Source organism: Athene noctua, chromosome 2 (genome assembly GCF_965140245.1).
Source record: "Athene noctua chromosome 2, bAthNoc1.hap1.1, whole genome shotgun sequence".
NCBI lineage: Eukaryota > Metazoa > Chordata > Aves > Strigiformes > Strigidae > Athene > Athene noctua.
In genome coordinates this window covers 28,647,366-28,669,710 of record NC_134038.1, presented here as the reverse complement: position 1 = coordinate 28,669,710, position 22,345 = coordinate 28,647,366, and the positions used below count along the sequence as shown (strand labels likewise).

Here is a 22,345-nt window from a genome sequence, read left to right as displayed (position 1 = left end):
GGTTGTGCGCGGGGGCCCGCGGCGGCCCCTCCCGCCGCCGCCCCCCGGCGGTGTCTCCCCGCCGCCGCGTCGCCTCCTCACTCCTCCTTCCCCCGCGCCGGTGCCAGGCCGGGGCTCCCCTGCCGCCTTCCCCGGCGGAGGCGGCACAGCCGCATCCTCCTGCGGGCAGCGGGCGCGGCGCTGCCCCCACCTCGGCGCAGGGGGACGCGGCCACTCCGGGAGGAGGGACCGGCGCCCTGCCCTCCTCTCCCCTCGTCCGTCCCTCCCGCCCGCCTGCCCGCCCGGTGCTGGCGGCGGCTCCTCCTCCCGCGTGTGACCCGCTGCCGCATGTGAGCGCGGAGTGGGGACGGCGCCGCGCGGGCCGCAGCGTGGCGGCGGCAGGAGGAGGAGCCGGAGCTGCGGCGCGGCGTCCCCCCGCAGCCTCATCGCTGGGCCCCGCCGGCGCCCCGGTCCCGCCGGCGCTCCCCATGCCCGTGTGGTGCTGCCGCTGCTCTCTGGCCGGTCACTTCAGGTGAGGCGGGCGGGGGTCTGGACGACTGCCGGCCGCCCCCTCCGCGGCCCGCCGGGGGAGCGGGCTGAGCGGGTCGCGGTGCCGGGGAGGACGGGGACACCGGCGGGCGGGGAGCGCGGCCGCCGCCCCGGCGCTGCGGCCTCCGCGGGGCTCCTGCGTGGCGGCCGCGGCGCTGCCCGGCCCCGCTGCGCCGGCGGGCGGCGAGGGGCCGGCGGGGCCGCCCCGGGAGGGCGCGCCGTGACCTTGGGCTGCGCCGAAGCGCAGCCTGGGCTGGGAGGACGCCGGCGCCCGCGGATGCTCGGTTTCGCTTCGGGGAGGGTAGCGCTGCACCGTCGGCGATCCCGGTCCCCACGGGCATCGCTCCGCTCGGTTGCTCGGAAAACCCCAGCAATCCGGCAGTCTTAAACCTGCTTCCCGAAGTGACAACTGGAGACCGAATTTAAATTCCTTTTATATAATGAGTTTTCTGTTAACCGCCCACTATAGTCAGTTTATGTATTATTTTTGCTAAAAGTATGCAAGGAATTCTAGCATCTTTCAAAACTGCTACCTGAAAAAGGCACCTCTTATTTTAATAACTTGCAGTAGATTAAGACAGTTATTATTAAAGAATTATTATTTTCTTTTTCAAAGGGAGAAAAACGTTTATGTATATGCTGGTTGGGTTTTTTTTTCTATTAATGGGTTTTTCACATCAGTTAAAAATAAAAGTAATTAACTGAAAAGCACTGAAAAGCAAAAAAGATGATGAACATGTTTAGAATCTGGGTGTTTGACAGAATGTAATTCTCCAGGTTATTTGGTATGACCAGCATAAGGTAAACTAAATGCTAGCTTTGGAACTGACTCATCTTTGTGCCTGCTTGCGTCTTTGCAGGACTAAAGCCATAGATATTTTTGCCAAATCCCCACCGCTGCAAAGCTGTCTACAGTGAGTTTTTACCAAGATGAAAACTTCTGATACTTTGTGGCTCTCGGTGTTGTTAGGAAGATGGTGACCCCTAACTTAAGATCTTATCACGTTCTGGTATGATGTTCCTGCAAAGAAAGAACATGGCCCTGACAACAGTCCTTCATCTGCTTCGTATCCACAATAGCTGAGAAACTGTGTGTTGTACGTGTATGCTTCTACGCAGAATTAGATTCTGCACTAAACCAGTCGGGTAGTTCGTGATACGCTGTGTGACCTGCACAGAAGCAACGTTTTTACTGTTAAAGATTCTTTTGTAGCCTACAGCACTGTGCATATATCCCCTAAAAAGAGGTTTTGAAATGTTCCTTTTGGTTTTTATCTTCCATCTAGCACAGTAAGTATATTCAAACCACGCTAAAACATGCATGCTCCCTTTAAGCCTGTCTTTGGCAGTGCGTAGGGCAGCATTGCCTTAGTTAACTTTGAGCAAAGGATGAAAGATGATGTAGTTGCCTGTGCCTATCTAAAAGCGGAGATGAAAAAAGCAGTATGATAATTAGATACCCTCTCTCTGCCTTCTATTCCTCCTCATCAAGCTCTTACTGCTTGTATGTTACGGGTTTTCAAGATCACTGAGAGCTAATGTACAGCTGTTACCAGTTAGCACCTAATTTGCAAACTTTGTTGTGATAGTGCAGGGAATACAGATATCAAATACTTCCTTTCTGAAATAAATACAACCTTAGAATAGCTCCCCATCCTTTTAAACAAGGAAATAACTATCAGAGAGATGTATTACAGTGTGTGCTAGTGTTGTTATTACTGTAGAGCTCTGTCTGTAGTTTACTTCAGACTTCCCCACTGGCTTTTGAAATATGTAGCAGAACATTTAGTGTTTTGGGAGTTGAGGCAGCGCGTGGCTTCTTGAAAGCCATGGGAACTGGATAGGTGTCTTACGCTTTTGGTCCTGGATAGAAAATAAGTCCTGAAATACTAGAATAGCTTTAGGATATGCAGATTCTTAGGAAATAAATAAGAGTACTTTTATTTATTACGATAATAATTAAAACTGTAAAGAGAAAAACGTTTAGATCAGTTGTCAAGATATTTTTAATTAAAAAGTTAAGTCTTTATTTTGAAGACTTAATAAAATAACTGCCAATAACAGACTTTCTAATTTGCACCTGCCTTTCTAGCTAAACTGATAGTGTGTGCCTCTTCAATGACCTGTAAAGGCTTCAGAAAGGGCTCCTAAATAATTAAACAGCAAACACTATAAAACAAGTCTAGAAGCACACTTAGACGGTGAAGAGTTATGAGAGGAACCTAAGTAGATGTTGCAGGGAGAGAACTGAGAAATCTAGGAAAATGACTACGGGTGAAAGCAGTCTGCTGCACAGTAGCTGACCTGACTGCATGGCAATTCCTTTTATAAAAAGTTTTCTTTAAACAGTGGTAAAATGGACTGTGTCTAGGGCTTACAGATATCACTCCTTTCTCCATCTTAACATCACTGCCAGCTTTAATCAGCCTTACTTCTACCGGAATAGAAATTTGTTGAGGCGAAGTCGTCTGTGCTGCTCTGCAGGTAGGAAGGGATGGAAGTGGCTGCTCTTGTACCTTAGCTGCTCCTCCAGCCTTTGGCTGGCCTTAATGTTGTTAATTGGCTAGGCAGTGCGTATCTCTCCTCTTTTGATAAGGATAATGAGGAATGAGTTCTGCTGCGTGGGGGATCAAAATAATGCTTGTTGGTTATACTTTGGCTTTGTATAAACTGAAATTAAAAATCTGCAGCTCTGGAGAGCCATCTGTGTCTTTTTGTTATCCTTCTGTAGACTGTCTGGGAGAGTGGACTTTTAAAAAATCTTCTGTAGAAAAGCTGTGCTCAAGAGTAATATTTTGTAGTTTGGATGAAGCGTATCTGTTTTGGGCTCCATAGCTCTTGAAGTGAAGCATCAAAACCAACTTTATTTTTGAAGAGACTTTTCTGACAACAGTTCAACTGTTTAATTTTTGTTTTCTCCCATCTGTCCTTCTTAATTAGAAGTTACAGTGGCCCTGAAACCGAAGGACAGCTTTTGAATTCATTTGTCCAGTATTTTGGTGACAGCCTTGGGAGGAAGATTAAAAGAATGCCTTTAATTGAAGAAACTGTTCTGCCTGGGGACTCCCTCCTTACTCTGCCTGTAGTAATAATAGGTGAGTGTTTTCACTGTTTTAAGATTCTCTGTTACTGCCATTGCCTTTGTAAACCTGCTGCATGAAGTCATTTATCATTAAGTAACTGATGCTTAGCATCCTGACGGTGAAGATGTTTATTAGAGTAATACGGTTCTTACGATTAACAACAGTACCGTAAAATTATGTTAAGGGACTTGCCATTGGAGTATATTTGAATTCAAATTGTGTTTTGACAAAATGAGCCACACTATTTGGCAGCAGATACATGAGTCTTAACAGAAGAACTGTTGTAATTCTAGTATTGAACACATAGGGTTCGATTAACATGATGTGTGTACTTCAGGCTGCATGGATGCCGTTGATGTAGGTAAAATACCAGTAGAAATTTGTGGAGTCACATGGGACAGTGAAAAGCATAACGTAAAATGTGTGCTGCATGTTGTTTAGATGCTAACCTCATTAATTGCATTTTTCTTTGTTGCATCCATCACTAACATCTGAATATTGTTCCATCTTTTCCAAAATGAATCCAAGTTAATTCAACCAGTTTAAAACAACAAATTTTAGTCAATTAATAGCTAAAGACTTGTACTTTAAAATCTTGCTGAAGACAAGATAGCAAAGGGAGCAGGCTCCTTAGGTACACAGCTTAATTGAGATTGCCAGGATGATTTGTACTGGGCCAAGGTTTTTCAGCAACAGCTGGTCACCAGCTCCTTACTGCCATGACTTGATGAGGGGATAAAGAAAAGATCTGGAGTAAAGGAGGTTTTCCATAATCTAGTCCAAAGCTGTTGGGACTACAGCAAACCAACAGCTTTAACTGCACCTGCAAACAAGAAGACATTCCGGAGAATGGTCTTTCAGCATAATGTGCTCTCTATAAATCTCCACAACTTTGAAAGTTTGGTGTTTGTACAGTGCCTATTCTTAAAGGTCTTTTCACGATAGCTTAAAATAGTGCTCATGTAATAGATCTACGAGGATGTGACAGACGTGAATCACTTGCTGAGTTCTGCATCATAGCTGAAGAGCAACAGTTTCCTGGTGTTTTGTCAGCCTTCGTATAAGATTTGCCATATGGTTAATGACTCAGTTTTCACTGTTTAGTTTTGCAGATATGCATTATGCAAATACCTGTGCTCAATACTTATTTCGTCTAGAGCACCTTTCTATGTGCTGACACCAAACACAGCTGCCTTGACTATTTCTCCTTGAAAACCAAAATATGTTGCCCAAGTGCTTTTTCACAGATATGTATGAGACGCTTCACAAGCTGATCTCCATTGGCAGTGTATTATCACTAACTCATTGGGTGTCTGAAGAGCCTTAAAAGGGATCTGAAATGATGTAGTAGAAGAATACAAAAATAGTTGCCATCCCCTCTGTACACTCACACATACACACACACAGAGTCTTGGTTTAATCTTCTCCATGAGATGCCTGTTAAACATACTTTTAGCTTCCTAGTGCCACCATCTTCTCATTGCACTATTTTAATAATCAGAAAGAAAAAAATGGCACATCTGTAAGCAGTTAATGATGTAGCAATAACTGATACTCCTCTTTCTTAAATTTCACCATCCCCTTTTTCCATGTATGATGCCCCATTTCAGATTTGATTCTAAACTTGTACTGCATACTGTACAGCAGTTCTGCAGAGTACTAAGCTGCTCTGGTAATATTAACTTTTGTGCTGTACCTGTTCTCAAGAAGTTCGGAAGAAATAGATACATTCCATTTGAATGAGTTGGGATAGAAGAATTTCATGTTGGAGCTCTTAAGTCTAGAGAATGTTCTGTGTTAAATGCTTTAATCTTCTGCACTAATTTTGATCATTATTGTGTAAAAACACTGTTTAAAATTTTCAACCAAATAACAAGGCTGTGATGTTTGAAGTTGATTATGTACTTTAAATTTAGACACATAATGTAGAGGTGATTGCACTGTAGTTTATTGAGATCAGGAGAAGCTTCTGCTGCTATTCAAACAAAATATTAACTGCTTCTTAAATGAACAGGGCCGTGGGGTTTTGGGTTATATTGATTGTATATCTAAAGTTTTTATAGTAGTAATATCTCTCAGTTTCAATCAGAGCTGTTATTGGAGGCATTGTATGTAAATAAAGAGCAAACTCACTCCTCAGGTAGAGATTTCTCATTTCAAAAAGTTGTTTTGGTTTGGTTCTTTTTCCCCCAGGGATTTTCTGAGAAAATCATCATGGCAAGTCTAATTGCAGACCTTGCAGCTGAACCTTCATGTTGTGTGTTCTTGAGAGCATATCCACAAGGGAATTTCTTTCCCTTGGAGTTAGTCTGCTGAAAGAATAGGAGCTGAGTTTGGACCCGCTTTCTGGATGGTCCCAAGGGAGTGGCTAGGGAGCTCAGTGTTAGTAATTCACCTTAACATAGTCACATGCTCAGTTATTTCCTTGGCCCTTGCCAGCCTTAGTTTTGGCAACTTTTGTTATCCCTTTGGTTCTTTTTAGTCACAACCAGTAGGAATAATCTTTACCATGGCATCCTTGGATATGGCACACATTTTTCTCTTTACATAGTGGACTAGCTTCCTTTACACCCCAGTAGGAAAAAAGACTTAGCTATGCACTTCTAAAAAGAAACAAAATTGTTTACTGTGCACAAGATAAATTCTTAACCATTTTTAGAATTCTACTTGGTCATGGGAATGATTGTGAACTATAGGAATGATTAGAGCCTTTTCACAACTTCCAATGATTTTGTTATGTATGATTTCAACGTATTGCTAAGGTCTCTCTCACATCTATCTCATGTCAAGTGGGTGACAGAGGGGCATGCTTCTGTTTTAAGCTTGAAGCTTCTGGACTGAAGCATACCCAGTTATCTCATGCTGCTCTGTTTGTGGGAAGGTAGAACAGTGTGAGAGCAAGGAAGAGCGACTCACTGTCTGAAAGATTTCTTATGGTCTTTTTTGTAAATGGCAAAACAGGAGTCAAAGTGGTTTGGGAAACAATATAGGCAGGATCACGAATATTTAAACTTTTTATGACAGACTTTCAATTTAGCTGTCTTGAAGGTGCTAATGGTGGAATCCACAGCTTTCCTAGACAGTCTTTTTCCAGTGCTTTATGGTCGTTGCAGTACACAGGCACTCTAATGCCTTTATTTTTGTCTCCATATTGGAGTGCAAAAATCTAGATTGTTAGCTAGGAGCCACTGTGCAGTCTCACATACTTTTTTGTATTCTAGGCCTTCAGAGAAAACATGCTTGTTGAAGATTTCTTATGACTTAGCAGTCTTGGCCTTTGAAGAACTCGCCTGTTGTGAGCCTACACGATTTTATTGTAGCTCATGGCTGTGATGGGTCCATGCACATTGCATTGTAATAAAGTATGGGATATACTGCCACTGGGGACCAGAGTGATGAGTGTAGCCTGGTGGGGGAGGAAAAGAGATCCTGTGTATGAAGAGACTGGGAATGAACAGGGTCTCAGCAAACTGATAGGGGATTCAGGGACTGGCAAATCAGAAAAGGGAGAAGAGACAGGCACTGGAGAGTGGGATTGTTAAAAGGTGATGGAAATATGTGCAAAGGTGATAGGAAACAGGAAACAATGGGTGAACTCTTGAGATTAAGAATTCAAACGGTAAAACCTAACATTGTAACAATGAGTGCTATATAAAAACATGAATAAATTAGTAACTTTGGGTTTAGCCCAGAATTTGAATAATGTGTGCTTATTCAGTGTGTGCCACTCTAGATGGAAAACAAAGACAAAATAAGAGTGCCTCATTAGGAGAACACTGTGCTTTTCATTCAGTTAATGAGGGAGAGGAGCTATAGAAGTAACAGTATATAGTCATATTTAAATTCTGTATCATAGCACATACTGACTGACATAGTGACATAGCACTGACTTTAGCTTTCCCTAGCTTTCATTATTTGACTTTGCAGCATGAACATTACTTCTGTATTTGCATGTTATAAATATGGTCCCCCACTTTAATACCAGTCAAATAAATAGAAATAATTACCTCACGTTTTGATCCCATCCGTTTCACATCTTTAGTAACATTTTGAAAATAAGTCTATTAAAATTGCAATGTTGGACATATTTGAATTATAGAATGCCACAAAAAGGATATTGAAAGATGTTTGAACTGATATTGTTGCTGAACAATGCATGTGGTCTCAGATGAGTTTCTTGTACTCTACCACATATCTACTGTGCCTGTCTTCACTCAGCTTTTATGTTACTCTTGTGCTGTGTCTCTAAATTCTCATCTGACTTGCAGTCTTCAGCTTTCTGCTTGTCTCTTTCTTCCTTTTATTTCATAAGCAGACCTGAAGAGCATGTGCTCTAGATTGTCTTTTCTATTCTGTGTTTTGCAGTACCCAGTGTAAATGGGAACACAAAGTTGTAAGATGGCAATAATATTCAGATACACTGTGATTGACAGGCAGACCAGATATTATCTATTGGACCATTTTCACACAAGAAGAATGAATTTGATGTACTAAATTATGAAACTCCTTTATATGCATTTTGTTTCATGATGCAAACAGTCATACGTACGTTTCTTGTTATCCGAAGAAGATTTTGCTCAGTTTGTTAGGAGGAAGTTCCTATGGTAGGCTTTATTTTACTGTGGAGTTTATATGCTGCTTTGAATCAGGAAAGTATTGCTTTATACTACTTATTATTTTGTTGTTGCTTATTTAGTGACTTACAAACTTTAGATTATTGACATTTTTACTAAAGCGGTAACTTTTCTTTAATAGGAAATGGACCTTCAGGAATTTGTCTTTCTTACCTGCTCTCTGGATACAGGCCATATTTATCTCCTGAAGCTATACACCCAAACCCCATTCTACATACGAAATTAGAAGAAGCTCGTCATCTTTCCATTGTTGATCAAGTAAGCTTTGGTTGCCATCTTGTCTAGCTCTTATACCTACTGCAAGCTGGCTTGTGAAACAGTAGGCTTTCTTTAATGATCCTGTTTAAAATGCTTTTGCAATTTACATAAGTAGTGCCATAGACAAGAAAAGGCTTAATTTTCCTCAACTGACAAAGAATTAGACCACAGTAAAGCTCAGTAACTGTGGCCTCAAAAACTAGCTTTATCTCTTGGCCTCTCTTTTTCCTACCTGTAAAATAAAGAGCAACATACACTTTCTTCAGTGGCCTGTAAGAGATTATATGTAGAGCACTTCAGATGAAAAGCAATGTATTTTAAGAACTGCCTATCCAAAAAAATCTGCAGATTGAATTGTGAAGAACCAGCCTACTTACTTAATTGTATTTCTAATCATTAATAAGTTATTTTGTTATTCTGTTAATTTAAATAGAATCAACTCATGACCATTAGATCCATCCTAGGGCATGTGGTTTCTGTGGTTCTTCAGGGCTCTTTGTTTGTGGGTTTTTTTGATTTTACAATCTGCCCTTTGTCATGTTCTTAGTACTTGCCAAAAGTGTCTAAAGCACCACTTGGGCAATGAGTAGTTGATGCAGGAATTCCAGCTTTCGTGTCCTAGGGTGTCTGGGCACTATTGTGAAAGAACACACGCTGCTAACATACTTCCAGTACACATACTTGAAGTTAAAATCTTCCTAAATAGTACAGTTCTCTTTAAGACTTCATTTTTAGTAACATTAGGGGCATATATCCTCTAAATACAACCCAATTTTATTTTCTGCACAGTATGAATCCTTCAGTGTTTGTGTTGCATTCAAAATTGCTGATGCTTTATTTGTTATCCTTGTATCCATTTTTTCTGTCTGATTTGATTAGTTAAATCTTCTCCGCTATTTTTTTTGCCACTTGTCCATTTTTTTGCCCTGTTATCATTGTTTTCTACTCACCTCACTATACTTCTGATGACTTACTCACAATGCTATCACTAACTGTGTTGCCTGTGTGACTGATTTATTTGAATTACAAACATGCATATGTGTTTGTAGTGGGAAAGTAGGGGTTCTTGAGCTTTGGGGTTTGGGTTTTTCTGTCTTTAAGTGCTGTGCTGTTTGCATGTAATGTTGACCTTAAGTCTCAAGGTTTATGTTTTTGGCAGGAGATTAAGTTGCCTAAGCTTTTGGCTACAGATGTTTCATGTACTTGGTCTTTCCCTGACCCCCTGATATTTTCCCAGTTTGGGAAGCTAAACTATCCTGTCTTTGTGAGCAAAAATTGTCTTTATGGCCAATTCTCTCTTCAAATTTCTATTCTCTCTTCAATTATTTGCTGTTGCATCATGAAATTTTTAGAACATGACTGGTTAATAGATGCTGAAATTTGAACATTCTAAAAATTTCTAGAAATTGTTCTCAACATTAACTGCTTTGTAAAATAAGCCTAGTTTTAATTAATTTTTCAAAATACTGGTTTTAATTTTTAAAAATAATACTTATACCTCCATTATTTCAAAATATAATAAAGTGAGTGTTGGAACTACCTAAGAGCTGTCAGATGAGCTTTTTCTACTTTATCTTTAAAGTTTAATGTTTTTAGATTCCAATTTTCCTTTCTCAAAATGGGGCTCCTAGAAATATTCGCAATTCTTTGTTAAAAGCAGTCTGCTATCTATAAATGTAGATGTTACTAACTTGCTCTGATTTCTGAGTATTTGTCCCTATATTACTTTTTCTACAATGAATTTCAAATACTGACCTTTCCCAATATAACTGTGTTCTTAACATGTCATTTAAATGAGTGAAACGTATTATTCAGAGTTACAGAACCGAATCGTGGCAGTTATTTCTGAAAAGTGTTTTGATCGAGTCTCTACATTAAATACTATCTCTACTTAAAATGCAACTTGAACTAATTGTATGTTCTGTTGAAATACAACTTTTATACATCAGGATAGCATGATGAACCGTAGAAGTAGCATGAGCAGATCCCTTTTTTTTTTTTTCTTCATACTTCAGGATCTAGAGTACCTGTCTGAAGGCCTCGAAGGACGCTCTTCAAACCCAGTTGCAGTGCTTTTTGATACGTTGCTTCATCCGGATGCTGACTTTGGGTATGACTACCCACCAGTTTTGCACTGGAAACTAGAACAACATAATTATATTCCCCATATAGTGCTTGGTAGAGGACCACCTGGTGGGGCTTGGCATGTGAGTAAAAATTTATCACTTCTAGGGTAAATTGATAATTCTGTGGTTTGGGGTTTTTCTTACTGTCTTAAGTTTGGTTTAGTTAGTAGTGGCAATTGCAGTTTCAGCTGTTCAATTACCAAAGCCCAGATATGTTGGGGAGATGAGAAAGGAAGGAAAAAGTTGTCCTTTATCTGGGGATTTGTGACCATGGCTGCTGTGTTATGTGTTTTTTTTCGTTAGTGCAAATTTAAGGAATTATAATGAAGAGCATTTTCTCTGACTTTTTTTCTCCTCTGAATTGTTTTCAGGTGCTTTTATACAAAATCTTAAACTTTAATGTGTTCATATGCTGTTGGTTTCACTTTTTTTTTCTTCTTGTTTTTTTAAAAAAATTGGGTTGAGTTCCCTTTCACTTGTTCTCTTTTCACCTTCTGCTTTTATTAGATCATGTAGTTGCTCATTAAAATAGTACCTAACTGTAAAAAGAAAATAGTTCATCAACACTTCATGTAATGTCCTGGTGATATGTTCTGGTACTTTATTGCTCTGAAGGAGTACACGAAGAACTTCACTGTGCTTTACATAAATCTATCTATTGAAATGTCTGGTCATGCATCTTGGTTTTTTTTCTCAACAGTCCATGGAAGGCTCTATGCTAACAATCAGTTTTGGAGACTGGATGGAATTGCCTGGCCTCACCTTTAAGGAGTGGGCAGCTAGCAAACGCAGGTAAAGATAAATATGTAATAAGATAATACTAATGGCTAAGGTATTTGGGAAACCCGATTGCTAAAAGAATCCAGGTAACATTATTTTAAGAACTGGAAAACATTCAAACTTCATTGTTCACAGAAGGACTTCTTGTTTTGTTTATTAAATTGTCTGATGGCACTGGAAATCATTCTGCTGTGTGTACTCTGATGAAAACAAATGGACAGTGGTCAGCCAGAGGAATTGCTTGGAGTGCATCGAAAGCACACATACTCGCAGTGGTGTGTGTTAGCTGCATTTCACAAAGAAGGACCATTACTGTAAGCAGTTTTGATTAGAGTTGAGGAAAGACTAAAGGAGGAATTTAAAATCTACAGAAGTATTGAAAGTTTCTCTTTCAAATGTATGCAACTTAAATTGCTGGTTGCTGTGCACACTAGCCCTCTTTTAATTCAGAAGTCGTATATTTCAGTATTTGCTTTTGCAGGCAAAGCTGCAGCATCTGAAATGTTGCTATGAATTTTAATTTTAAGAGGATTATTCAGTATTTCCCAATGTTATTTTCTAGTAGTAAGTTTCTTGGAAAAAATTTAGAGAAGAATTACTGTTTTGTACAAGCTCACAGTTTTTACTTCAGTTATACAGTTAGTTTATAAAGGTCTGTGTCAGCAGATGAACCTGGGAACACGCTACATAAGCTTTTTCTAAAATTTTAAGTCTCCTGACTTTCTTCTAGCAAAATTAAAGGAAGTTGTTCCTGTACCATGTGTGGCAAAAGAAGAAATAGAATTACTTGGGCATATGCATTCAAGGGCAGACCGTTACTCATTTCAGGACACTTATAGTGAAGAAACTGTACCTCTGTTCTTTAATCGCTTTCTTAGATAACCACAGTAATCTTGCCTCCTTATTAACTGAAATCCCATAAGCTGCTTATTATCTGAAGCTAATTTATTTATATTATAGTTTTCAACAGTACTAAAAACAGAAATGCTGACCTATTATACTACAATTAAACATGTTTAAAAGTATTGATGATAATGAAAACTTCTAATCTTGTAAAATAGTTTCCTAAACTTCAGTCTAACAGGTGTCACGCTGTTGCATTATCCTCTTCGATAAGTATCTCATCAGGATTTTCAGAGTAGTAACCTGAACATTTAAAAGTACATATGCTCTTATCTTGTTAATCTATGAGAATGAGTAGCCTGATTTCCTGTAAATATGCTTTTAAGTGTAATTCAGTGGCAATCCTGATGTTCGCTAGAGTTTCTTTTGCCGCCGCCTTAGAGCTTTCTTCTAAAGAAGGAGCAAAATTGATGCACTGATTCAAAATAATTACATTTTCAGCTTATTTTTTTGTAAATGGGAATGCAATAAACATGAGAAAAGCATAGATGTAATACTAGGATTGCAGTGCAAAAATGTTTTTTATTGGACGCTTGGACATCATAATCCTATTTCCATAGTTGCACTGAGGTTCTGTGTCATACTTGCTTTGTTCATTCCTTTGATATGGAACTACTTAACCTGATATTTACTGAACTTACCTGTACCCAAGGGAGAGGTCTTCTGCAGAGTATAATGAAGAATAATTGACTCAAGTAATATGTCAAATCTAGGGTTTCAAAATTAGCACTTAACAATTACTGTGATATTTAATTGCTTATATCCTATGTAAGTGTATTCTCACCAAGTACAAGTTTAGCCAGTATTGTATTGTTGGTGGTCGTGATGCTAAACTGGCTTTGTGAAACGCTTCCATACAGACCTACCATGATACTGCAGAGTTTTGTTACACTTATTTTGTTAATCACCATAGCACTTTACATTGTGAAGACTTACAACTATTAAAAAAAAGTTAGCTTGTCTTTCATATCAGGGATCAAGAGAACAAATAAATTGAATGCATTTAAAGATACTGAACTCAGTGTCAGTTACACTGAGCAGATTTAGTCCTCTTAAATTTGACTGTCATGTGATGTCACATATGGTAATCAAATTACCAGTAAGGTCTAAATATTAACTGGAACCATTTAATTTTGTTTCAGAAATATAAAGAGTGATCGAGTAATGCCAGAGGAAATAGCTTGTTATTATAAACACTATGTTAAAGTCATGGGCCTCCAAAAGAATTTCAGAGACAACGTTTACATCACCTCAGTATCCAGGCTTTACCGAGGAAAGGATGATGAAGATAGAAGTCAACTAAGTGAAAATATTTCAACACCTCATTTGGAAATGGAAGATGGACAGAAGTCACTGATTAAAAGAAACTGGGAAGTCAGAGGTTATCAGCGAGCAACAGATGGGTCTCATGTGCCCTTCTGCCTTTTTGCCGAGAACGTGGCTCTTGCCACAGGAACCTTTGATTCTCCTGGCAGACTACAGGTTGAAGGAGAAGACTTTCCTTTTGTGCTTCATTCCATGTCTGACTTCGGAGCTGCTATCAGCAAAGGAAAGTTACGTGGGAAGGCAGACCCTGTGTTAATTGTGGGTGCTGGACTTACAGCAGCCGATGCAGTACTGTGTGCTTACAACAACAACATCCCAGTAATCCATGTGTTTCGTAGAAGAGTTACTGATACAAGTCTGATTTTCAAACAGTTACCTAAAAAGCTTTACCCTGAATACCATAAGGTCTATCATATGATGTGTACTCAGTCCCATACTGTGGACTCTAATCTGCATTCTGCCTACACTAGTTTCCCTGAACACAACGTACTTTCCTTCAAGCCTGAAATGAAATGTGTTCTTCAGAGTGCCTCTGGACTGAAGAAAATTTTGAAGTTTTCTGTAGCCTTAGTTCTGATAGGTTCTCATCCAAACCTTTTCTTTCTAAAGGACCAAGGACATAGCATAGGTCATCACTCTAATCAGCCCATCACATGCAAGGGGAATCCTATAGAGATTGATCCATACACTTATGAATGCACTAAAGAAGCTAACCTCTTTGCTTTAGGCCCTCTGGTGGGAGACAACTTTGTACGGTTTTTAAAAGGAGGTGCATTGGGCATTGCACGATGCTTGGCAATAAGGCAGAAGAAGAAACATGAATTGATTGAAAGTGGGGATGGAGGAGGTGATGGGGTACCATAAGTAAGACATTAGAAACTTTCACATACAGAATTACAGACGTAGTCTAACAGAACACTCACTGACAGCGAAAGTTGGTAGCAGTCACATTTCTGTTGTATACAAGTAACCTGCGCTTGTATTGCTTGGTAAAGGATGCTGATACTACAAACCTTTTCAAAATACAAAAAATTGATCTGCTATTACAACTGATACTCAACTGGAATTACTTCCAGATAAACAGAATTTGAGACTAACTTACATTGACATGCCTGTCACCTGTTGCTCAGTTAAAAGAGCAGACTTACTCTGGAAAAAGCAATGCCTACCAGAGTGGCTTTACATTTTAGTGTCAAATGTGACAAAATAGTCTTACCATGAATTAAAATAACTTTTAAAAGCAGAAAGCTTGCTAAGTACCAACTGATTCTTGATCCTAAAGCAAATTTCGAGCCTTCTGCTTGAAACCAGGATTTTATTTATTTGCTGTAGTAACATTCCTCAACAGTTACAAATTATCCTATTTGATAATTGGAATAAAAGAAGAAACATTCCCATTTAATCTTTAAAACATGATTTGACACAGTCCATGAATGTTTTTTCACACTATGCCTCAAGTTGGGTGAGTGGAGAAAGACTTAACAGATGTTCCCCTTACAGTGATATGTACATTTCTGAGAATACTCAGTAACATAAACAATAAAGTACTGATGTAAGTGCTCTTATTACAGTGTCAATATAATGAATATCTAGGGTACTACTGAAAAATTAAGTATGTGAGGAAACTTGAGGTTTTTTTGCTTCCTAGCTTAGGAAGACAGACTGGGATCACTTGTCTCATGAAGGTGGGTGGTAGATACTCTTGTATCCCATTTGACCATGTATTGGTTATTTATCTTTTTTTTTTCTAGAGCAGCACATAATACTATTTTATCCTGTGTGTTTTTGAAACTTGAAAAAGGGTTATATCTCACAGCCAGCTGAAAAATAAACCAAACCCAAAACAAACATGCTGTAGTTCTTATAAATCTTAAAGGTTGTTATGAAAGACAAAGACTTAACTTGTACCTACCTCTGAATTGAAGTTTCACCTTTCTGCTCTACATAATGTAAGACCTAGGTTTCATTTACTGGGTTTTAGAGTAGCTAGTTTACCTAAACACTCATGGATTATTCACCGTAGTAAGGTAAGCAACAGCTCGTTAGAAAACTTAAGTTAACTTCCAGAACTCTCAATAGACAGGAGTGCTTGGTTTTAACTGATTTATTACCAAACTTTTTAATTCAGGTCCAATGTGATGGAATAGATGTTATTTAATTTTTTGTTATGGGCTTTTTTGTGTTGAAGAACATCATGTTAGTTTAAGATACTGTATTTGCATGAATAAAATCTCCATATTAGAACTTGAACAGATTTTAAAAAAGAAATTAGGTTTAGACTTTGTGAAATTGCTAGTGCTTGCTGGTTTCCCAGCTGTCTAACTTTCATAAGTTGTAGATACCTATATGCAATAAATGCGTGTTTTCTGTGCCTACTGAAAATTACGGGGTTCTGTGGCTACTGCAGGCCTTTATGCATCTGAGTAAATTACTCAGACTTTGGACACAGAAGTTGAAAAGGTAAAGTATGCAAGGATTAAAATGTCTATATTTTCAGTGGAAGTCCAAAGTAATTTATGAAATGATGCTACTACTAAGAATTTTTAGTTTAGAGCCAACAATAGCATAAAAATAAACACAAATGAAGCAGCATTGCCTACATGGTTGGGTTTTACCAGGCATTGTCAATACTAGTTAAGATAATTTTTTATACTGATATTTGTGCTGGTTTAAATTATGCTAAGTTCTAGGCTTATTTTCTTTGTAATTGAATTAAGATTTTATAATTTGCCACCTTTGGCGTAAACTGTGTATATATAAATCTATCCAAAACCTGTGATACCTGATACTTTTAACTGAGAATCAGTATTATAAGTGCTAAATACTTGATTATAGAACTTTATGGCAGTTAATATATTGGGAATACATCTGCGCTGTGATTAAATTCTTTTGGTTTCGTGTCAATATAAATGTACAAATACAGCATATCATGGCATGTTACTGCTTTTTCATTTGTTGTGTGAAACATTTAAAATGTCAGCAAAACAGAGGAAGCAATTTATTTAGATATTTTGCAAAAAGTGGGGAGGGGGGGAAGCTTCGGACAGCCAGTTCTCTAGCCTCAGCTGCTGCAGCTACTTACAAGCTCTGTGTATTGTAGTGTAAGTTTGTAGCAGAGATTTTTTGTCCTGTTACTACACAGGTATCTTTCACTGCAGTATTACAGCACCTTGAGGCTTAATAGGTTTTTTTTGGTCAAACTTGTTAGTATTTTTGAGACAAAAAAAAAAAATCTCATATGAGACCCCCCCTTAGTTGGGCAGTGAAGTTTTCTCTGGCCATGCTTATTAAGCCAGCGTAACAATATTTCTTTCAACCAAACCTTTACTAAAAAATAATCCATTTTTTTCTAGGAATTGCTAGGTTTAAAGTTATAGCTGGACTTTCACTTTGGGGGTTTTGATTTTGATAGAAATTTCTGTTTCTCCCCTCTTTGGTATTTTGAGAGTATAAGAGTTTTCAAGCTTTACCTAAAGCATTATATCATACTTACTGCATTTATTGTGGATTATATATTGTCACTGAATAGGTTTTTTTTTGTGGAAAAACTTTGTTTCTCAGATTAAAATAAAAAGAAAAATAATTACCTGTATAATAGTTCCCAGAAGGGCGACTGTTTACTTCTTTGAGCTCTTCTTTCAATGAGAAGAATAAGCTCTTAAACATCACGGATTTAAAAAGGATGTTTAGTACTTAAGCTTAATACAGACAGGAAGAATATAATTTTTAGCTAAAGGAATTTAATTTGGATTTACAGAATCTGTAAAGGAATGTTAACCCATACTGTGTGTTTTCTAATAGGCTAGTGGGAAAATGTCTTACATTTGGGTTTGGTTCTTAATGCTGAGTGTGTCTCCTAGCTAAATTATCACCAAGATTATTTTAAGTGGCATCCAACTGTTGAACTGGGACTAAGATTTGTCATAGTAGATTTCTGTGACAGTCTGCCTCATACGTGATTGTTTAACAATAGGTGCTTGTTAATGAAGACACCTGATGGGGCGGTAGGAGATGGCACAGACTTTCATTTGGTTTCCAGTAGATGATTGACTTCTGCTTAAAACATTTTCCACAAAAGAGTAAGGCTGTTTTACCCTGTTGTCAAAATGCAGAAATTCTGTCTGCAAGTAATCCAGAGAGTGGTGACGGTAACATCAGATTTTTTTTTTCTCAGGAAAATGGGCTAGCAGCCTGAGCTTGTTAGTGAATGCATGGGAAGAGTGTAGCTCCCAGAAATTGCCTATACATGGAGTAACGGACACCAAAGTGCATCTCACAGCTGTAGGGAACTTCAGGAATTGTTGAGCTATACTGTATTTTCCTTCTAGCCTAGTGAGTGTAGGCACCTTTTTTTTTAATCATTAATTTCACAGTGATGGTTGCATAATGTAAAATACTAATTTTATAGAAGGAGGTGGCTGTAGGTTCTTTCTCTCACAGCTCAAGAACTGAAAGAAGGCTGGAGCCAGAAATGCAGAGTACTTATTGAAAGCTGGAAGAAATTAAAAATTTAGACCCATACTTTGAGGCAGGCCTGAGTTGCACGTCCAGTTGAAAGGAAGAAAAGGCCGTTTTTAGGCCAACTGCTCTTGAGAGAGAAAGAAAAGGTGTAAAATTTGCAAACTTCTAGCGAGTCCTCACTGCTAACAATGCCTAGTGAGGAACAATGGGAGGAATGCAGCAAAGAATCTGAGCAGTATGAACTGCAGACCCATAGGTGCTGAAGTGAATCCATGCAGTATTGACAGGCTGGTGGTCTCCCATCCTCTTTTGTCAAGATCTGTGTACTGTAACTTTAGACCTCTGTGCTGGAGCTATTAGTCCAACATGTTGCCATATATTTTTAACTGGCTGTTAACTGAAGTTACACCGAAGTGCAACACACATGCATGAACTAGAAGCAACTGTATTTGCTCAGAAGCTGTAGGACTGGGTCAGTAAGGTGGTATGCCAAGACATGAGATTTGGTTGCTCTGCTATCATATTGTATTTTCATGTAATAGCAGAATCTGTGCTGTAACAGTGCTAGCTCCCAAACATTTCTAAACAGCAAGAAGTAGCACACATGCTTTGAAGGCAGCTGATTATTTGATTGTATTATTATCCATATAGTAATGGTTTCATTTTGAAAAAGTTATGGAAAAAAATGCTAAAAGCTTTATACTACTACATTTCAATTGACATATTTTATAACCTTACAGTATCAATGTTCTGTCATCATTTTGGATTATTTTTTGAGGTGACAACAAGATGGGAGCACGGTACCTCAGCTGATGTGAAAGCTTCTTGGAGCTTACTTCCCCCTTTTCCCCTTGCCCAACATGAAAAAAAAGTCATGCTTTGTTTGACATGACCATAATACCTAATTCTATTTAGCAGAAACAATAGAAACTGAAAAATGTTCTTCGACAGAGAAAGAAAGGCTTTGGTGACATTAGGGGTACAAATTTGTAGCAAGGATATTGAATTATAAACAGCTCATTTTCTGAAAAAGACCATATTTGAGAGAATATGGTACACTTTATGGTGTTTCAGTTTAGCTAATTTTTGAAGCTTGAATTATATAAGGAATTGTGAAGTCAATGATGATTTTGGTGTAAGGAACAAGGATTATGGGGGGGGGGGGGAAGCATTTATAGTATAAATATAGTGAAGCTAAGCACTGTTTTAAAGATAGTTTTGTCTTTGCAGACACTAGAATGTTTCAACTCAAGCAAACCCTGAACCTTAATTCAGATGACACCTGTCTGCATGCTAGCTGATTTTCTTCTAACAACGATCATTTTGTACTTACAGGGCATATTAAGCCAACTCTTAAAACCTAGTGGTCATCGGTAGTCGTTAAAACTAGGAAGAAAAATACACTTCATATTCTTAGTTCTCCTATCCTTTTGAAACTACTCATTCTGGAGACTGAGTTAATCTAATTTGCACTTTCCTCCTCCATCTCTTTATTCTGAGATCACTGGCAATATGTAAGTATCAGCCTACGCTGCCTACAGTGGATGCTCAAGAAACTAAAATTCAGCTGTGTGTTCCTGGACACCCTCTGTAGACTTACATGCCAGCATAAAGAAAATGAATGACTAGGTGTGTTATGTATTTACAAAATATTATGGAATTCTGGCATTTCTAGGTTCTTTTTTAACTAGGTGTATAAAGAAAAAATAGTTGTCCACAAATACAAAGCTAGAGACAAGGTGATCAGAGACTTGACACAGTTCCAGGGGATACTCTGAGGAGAGGGAAATGGTTCATTTTTCATCAGTTTGAATTCTAGGACCAGTGTCTATGTGAACACTGAGTTACTGCTGTTCCTGCAGTAGAACTGATCCTGCTACCTTACATCTACCTGGCACAATCTGGAAAGTCAATACTCTGATCTTGCCTGTTTCTTTATTAGGTCTAGTATGCTGGTTGTGGAATTGCAGTTCTAATTGAGATGAAGGCTTATATTCATCTACCTATATGTGTGTTCACACACGTGATATACCCACACTTGGAGATACTATGTAAATGTCATTTCCATGTGTCACACCTCAGTTTTCTGCTTTTGCTGGAGTATGCTCGGGTCATATCCTTTTTTTTTTTAAGATTGGCAATGTAAATGTGTACAGAATGTCTGCTGTCAGCTGGAATATATTCTCCTTCTGAGCTGCAACCAACTTGTGAGCAAAACCTGTTTTGATTAGATGATAAACCTACCTGAGGTGTGCATGCTAAGCTTGTTTTATCTTCATGTGTGAAAACTGATGATGGACTGAAAGCTAAATGGGTGGTACTATAACAGTTTCACCTAGAAGCCAGTTATTTTAGTTTTGAGAAGTGGTGAAATCTTAAAGGCAAAAAACGTGAGGAAGAGGCATTGAGAGAGCTGTAGTGTTCAGCAAGAGAAGGTTGGATGGATCTGATGCTGTAGCCAATGCTCTGAGATTCTGATAGTCAAAGTTGGTGCAGAGTGCTAAAGCAAGTGGCAGGGAAAGCTGCTAGTTAGGGAAATCTGTCTAACATTTCTGTATTTCACTGGAATGTGGTGATGGTGGTTCTCATAACATTGCAAGAGGAAGAGTGAGGAGTAAGACAGTTCAGGTTTTGCTGTGTTTGGCCTAAGTTGTAAGGAGATACCAGAGCACAATCAGAACTTGTGAATCAAACACGAGATGTGGTCAAATGTGACTCTAAAGAGAGATTCAGGAAAGGGAAACAGCAAGAGAAGAGCTAGTTTTATTGGGGAGGTGGGAAAGGGGGAAGACAGGGTAAGAGTAAGGACTGAGGAGTCACCTGTACAAAATGGACTGGTAATAGGAGAGCTGAGAGGGGTTTGGAATAGGTCTACAACAGAGACTTCAGCTACTGTCTCAGTTCTGAACTGATGTTTGATGGTAAACATGTGGAATGGAGGTAATGATGGGGGCTTAGCACTCTGGAGGGAGTCAGTGGGGCTGTCAGTGGATGGACGAAACTGAAGCTGACTATAAACACACTTTCAGCATATAGAACAGGTGCAGTGAAAGCCAGCACTGCTGCACTAGCCCCCTGTTCTCTGAGATGAGGAGTAAGGGTAGGAGAAAAAGGGGCAGACTCAGATGTGAATGGACAGAAGTAGAAAACAAGAGTATCTCAGTAGTCTTGCCAAAGGCAGCAGTGGCTTCCCTAACTGATGTAGGAAAGACAGGAAGTCAGCTGAAACTGGTGTGAGTTAAACTGAAAATTTTGTTTCTGCAGGGGTACAGCACCCATCTTCTATTTTAGTGGTGCATGGAGTAATTCAATCTGCTTTAAACTATGTTCAGCTAAGCTGCTGAATGCAAGACTGTATTTTAAAAGCCTTGCTAATAAAAAGTATATTTAGTTTATGTATTGTGTGCATCTCCTTCCTGTGAGCAGTGTGAACAAATATAATACATGCTATATAAAAAAGCAATCCCAACAAACCCTCAAACTGTGTTATACAGAAACATGCAAGAAACAAGATCTGAAGATAAGTTTCTGCTTAGATGTATTTTTAGGTGAAGAGCATCGTTTTGTCAAAAAGATTGTGGTTTGATGTAGATGAGAGAAGCCTTAGATGTCACGTCTGAGTTACTGAACTTGTTTCAACCTTCTGAAGAAAATCAACACCACACATGTTCTGTCAGAAAACCAGTGAACTGAATGTTGAAACCACAGGACATGAGCCCCACAGAATGAAAATGGAGCATGCAGTAGAAGTTCTGAACTGCAGATTGCAAAGTAAATTGCCCTTGTTTGTGCTCACAGCTTTTGCTTTACCTGTAAAACTGTCTTTATCTCAACCCAGGAGTTTTCTCACTTTTACCCTTTTGCTTCTTCTCCCCCACACTGCTGGGGCAGGAGGGGGGCAAGCGAGCAGCTGCATGGGGCTTAGCTGCCTACTGGGGTTAGCCCACAACAGTGTGTTTTATAAAATAAAGGAAACATCAGCTCAAGTTAATGTAATAGTTCCAGGGGTAAGGCAAACACTGATTTGATTTATTGCATGTTCAGGCTCCTAAGACTTGGATCATGTATCATGTCCTTTATCATCTACCTCAAACTTCTTTAACAGAAGGCCAACAAGCATATTTCTTCTAATGTCTGGAGCTGAAAATCATGACAAAATTATGCTAAAATGGAAAGAAGGCTTCAGTATTATGAACAGGATTTGTTACGTCAATTTGGAATCACAATTCAAGCCATAGCTAAGAGG

The 22,345-nt window shown here is 39.0% G+C and overlaps 1 protein-coding gene across 1 annotated transcript; it reads left to right on the top strand.

Annotated features, from left to right (window-relative positions):
- The first annotated feature begins 348 nt into the window (after positions 1-348).
- OSGIN2 (oxidative stress induced growth inhibitor family member 2) lies at positions 349-21,460 on the top strand. Its single transcript, XM_074898754.1, has 6 exons — positions 349-511; positions 3,469-3,623; positions 8,367-8,503; positions 10,519-10,710; positions 11,330-11,421; positions 13,455-21,460. Exons 1-6 carry the CDS (start codon positions 468-470, stop codon positions 14,500-14,502), a joined length of 1,668 nt encoding a protein of 555 aa, XP_074754855.1. The 5' UTR covers positions 349-467; the 3' UTR covers positions 14,503-21,460.
- The last annotated feature ends 885 nt before the right edge of the window (positions 21,461-22,345 follow it).

Bases quoted from the DNA above. Each gene is read 5' to 3' on its own strand.
- OSGIN2 (XM_074898754.1), top strand. From the start codon at position 468: ATGCCCGTGTGGTGCTGCCGCTGCTCTCTGGCCGGTCACTTCAG. The intron at 10,711-11,329 runs GTGAGTAAAAAT...TTTTCTCAACAG, and splicing joins CACCTGGTGGGGCTTGGCAT to TCCATGGAAGGCTCTATGCT. The intron at 11,422-13,454 runs GTAAAGATAAAT...ATTTTGTTTCAG, and splicing joins TGGGCAGCTAGCAAACGCAG to AAATATAAAGAGTGATCGAG.